Below are 1,817 nucleotides of genomic sequence, written 5' to 3' on the forward strand. Positions count from 1 at the left end.
GGAATTGGTTGGGACCAATATGATCTGCCACAACGATTAGAGGTGTTCATTTATCAGGGTAGAGTAAGGGCTGTTTGTCCTAGCTAGTTAAGAGTATCAAGTGTTGAATTAGCCTTACTTGGTTGAGTATCTCATTCATTCTGTTCAGAAAAAGTTAATAATAATTAGATCATCATGATTCACATCCACAACCAGATCACTTCATCCATCTATCTCATTTCAGATTCTCTCTCTCTCTCTGAGCATGGACTGGAACCTCACTTGAATGCTCCTCTAAAAGGGAACATCAGCATGAGACTAGTACTTTTTACCAATCTAATTCACCTACTGCTCAATATCTCTTTTCTTTTTGTCTCTTTCTCTCTACTTCACTGTATCTTTCTCTCTGTCCCTCTATTTATAATACATCTCTTTCACCCCCTTTCTTCTCTCACCAAGAACCCAACACCCCACAATCTAAAGAGAGAAGTTAAATTAAATGTCTCCAGGAACATGTTCATCATCATCAAGATGGAGCCCTACAACTGAGCAGCTCATGATCTTAGAGGAACTGTACAGGAGTGGGATTAGAACTCCCAGTGCTTCTCAAATTCAGCAAATAACAACCCACCTTTCTCTCTATGGCAGGATAGAAGGGAAGAATGTGTTCTATTGGTTTCAGAACCATAAAGCTAGGGATAGACAAAAACTAAGGAGGAAACTCAACAAGCAACTGCAGCTACAGCAACAACTCCAACTCCAACTCCAACTCCAACTCCAACTGAATAATCAGGATATCACAAACCCTTTTGTTGGTAGCTTCGGTTATCCCCCTGGATCTACTACTAGAGAATTTTCCTTTTTTAACTCACCTAGCTTTCTTTTTCAGGTAATATAACCTTCCTTTCCACTATGCATGTAAAAGTCCAAGCTAAGTATTAACATTACTTTTCTTTTCTTGTCTCTTCTATGCTAAGGAATCATTCTTTGGATTTCACTGAAAAGGCATGATTTCAATATGAGATATGAAGGGTCTGTTTGAATACAGACTAATTATTGAAGCTTATCTACTACAAAATGCACTAAGAGCTTGTTTGGGAACAGACTTATTAGAATTTATTAAGTTTATCTACTAGAAAACACACTGAATAATAAGCTTCAATAAGGGTTTCATGGTTTGCATCCTAAGGGATATTATAAGTCAGGGGAAAATTAAACTATGTTTTTTTTTCACGTGTTCAGGGAGGAGCTGCAGATACATCAGGAGGGGCAATCAATTGCAAATGGAATGCTTATAATCCACAGTATTTGGTGGAGAAGAAAGAGATTGCATTCTGCAACTATGGTTGGACACTGGTGGATGCTAATCATCAAGGGTCTTCAGCTTGTTGCACTCGACCTCTTAAGACCCTTGATCTCTTTCCACTCACAACTACCACCACTAGCAAAGAAGACTGCACCACCAAATGACCTAATAGTAGTAGCTGTATGTTTCCATGTTTATCAACTAAAACCCAAAACTCTATGTGACATTTCATGTTAATAACCTTTTACATGGGAATTAATTATTAGTCCTTCTTCTTGGGAATTAAACCATGCTAGATAGAATGTGTATGCAACTACCAAGAGTACACAGTGTTGTACGTTGGTCCTATGGTTGCACCATATATGTGAAAGCTAGATACAAGTTCAATATTTAATTTCTAGTACAATTCCCATAATTATACCATGATTATTCTGTCCCAGAAGACCATATGTAATGAGATATCTCCTAGTGTTTTCTGCCACTATGCGAGTTATTGTCTTAATCACTTTCATAAGTTTGCTACCATCAGATT

At 37.6% G+C, this 1,817-nt stretch overlaps 1 protein-coding gene across 1 annotated transcript; it reads left to right on the forward strand.

Moving 5' to 3' along the window:
- Positions 1–225: 225 nt before the first annotated feature.
- Positions 226–1,817, forward strand: LOC130732448 (WUSCHEL-related homeobox 3B-like). The gene is made up of 2 exons (XM_057584495.1): positions 226–868; positions 1,222–1,817. The coding sequence occupies exons 1-2, from the start codon at positions 479–481 to the stop codon at positions 1,447–1,449; spliced, it is 618 nt and encodes a 205-aa protein (XP_057440478.1). The 5' UTR covers positions 226–478; the 3' UTR covers positions 1,450–1,817.

Source organism: Lotus japonicus, chromosome 1 (assembly GCF_012489685.1).
Source record: "Lotus japonicus ecotype B-129 chromosome 1, LjGifu_v1.2".
Taxonomy (NCBI): domain Eukaryota; kingdom Viridiplantae; phylum Streptophyta; class Magnoliopsida; order Fabales; family Fabaceae; genus Lotus; species Lotus japonicus.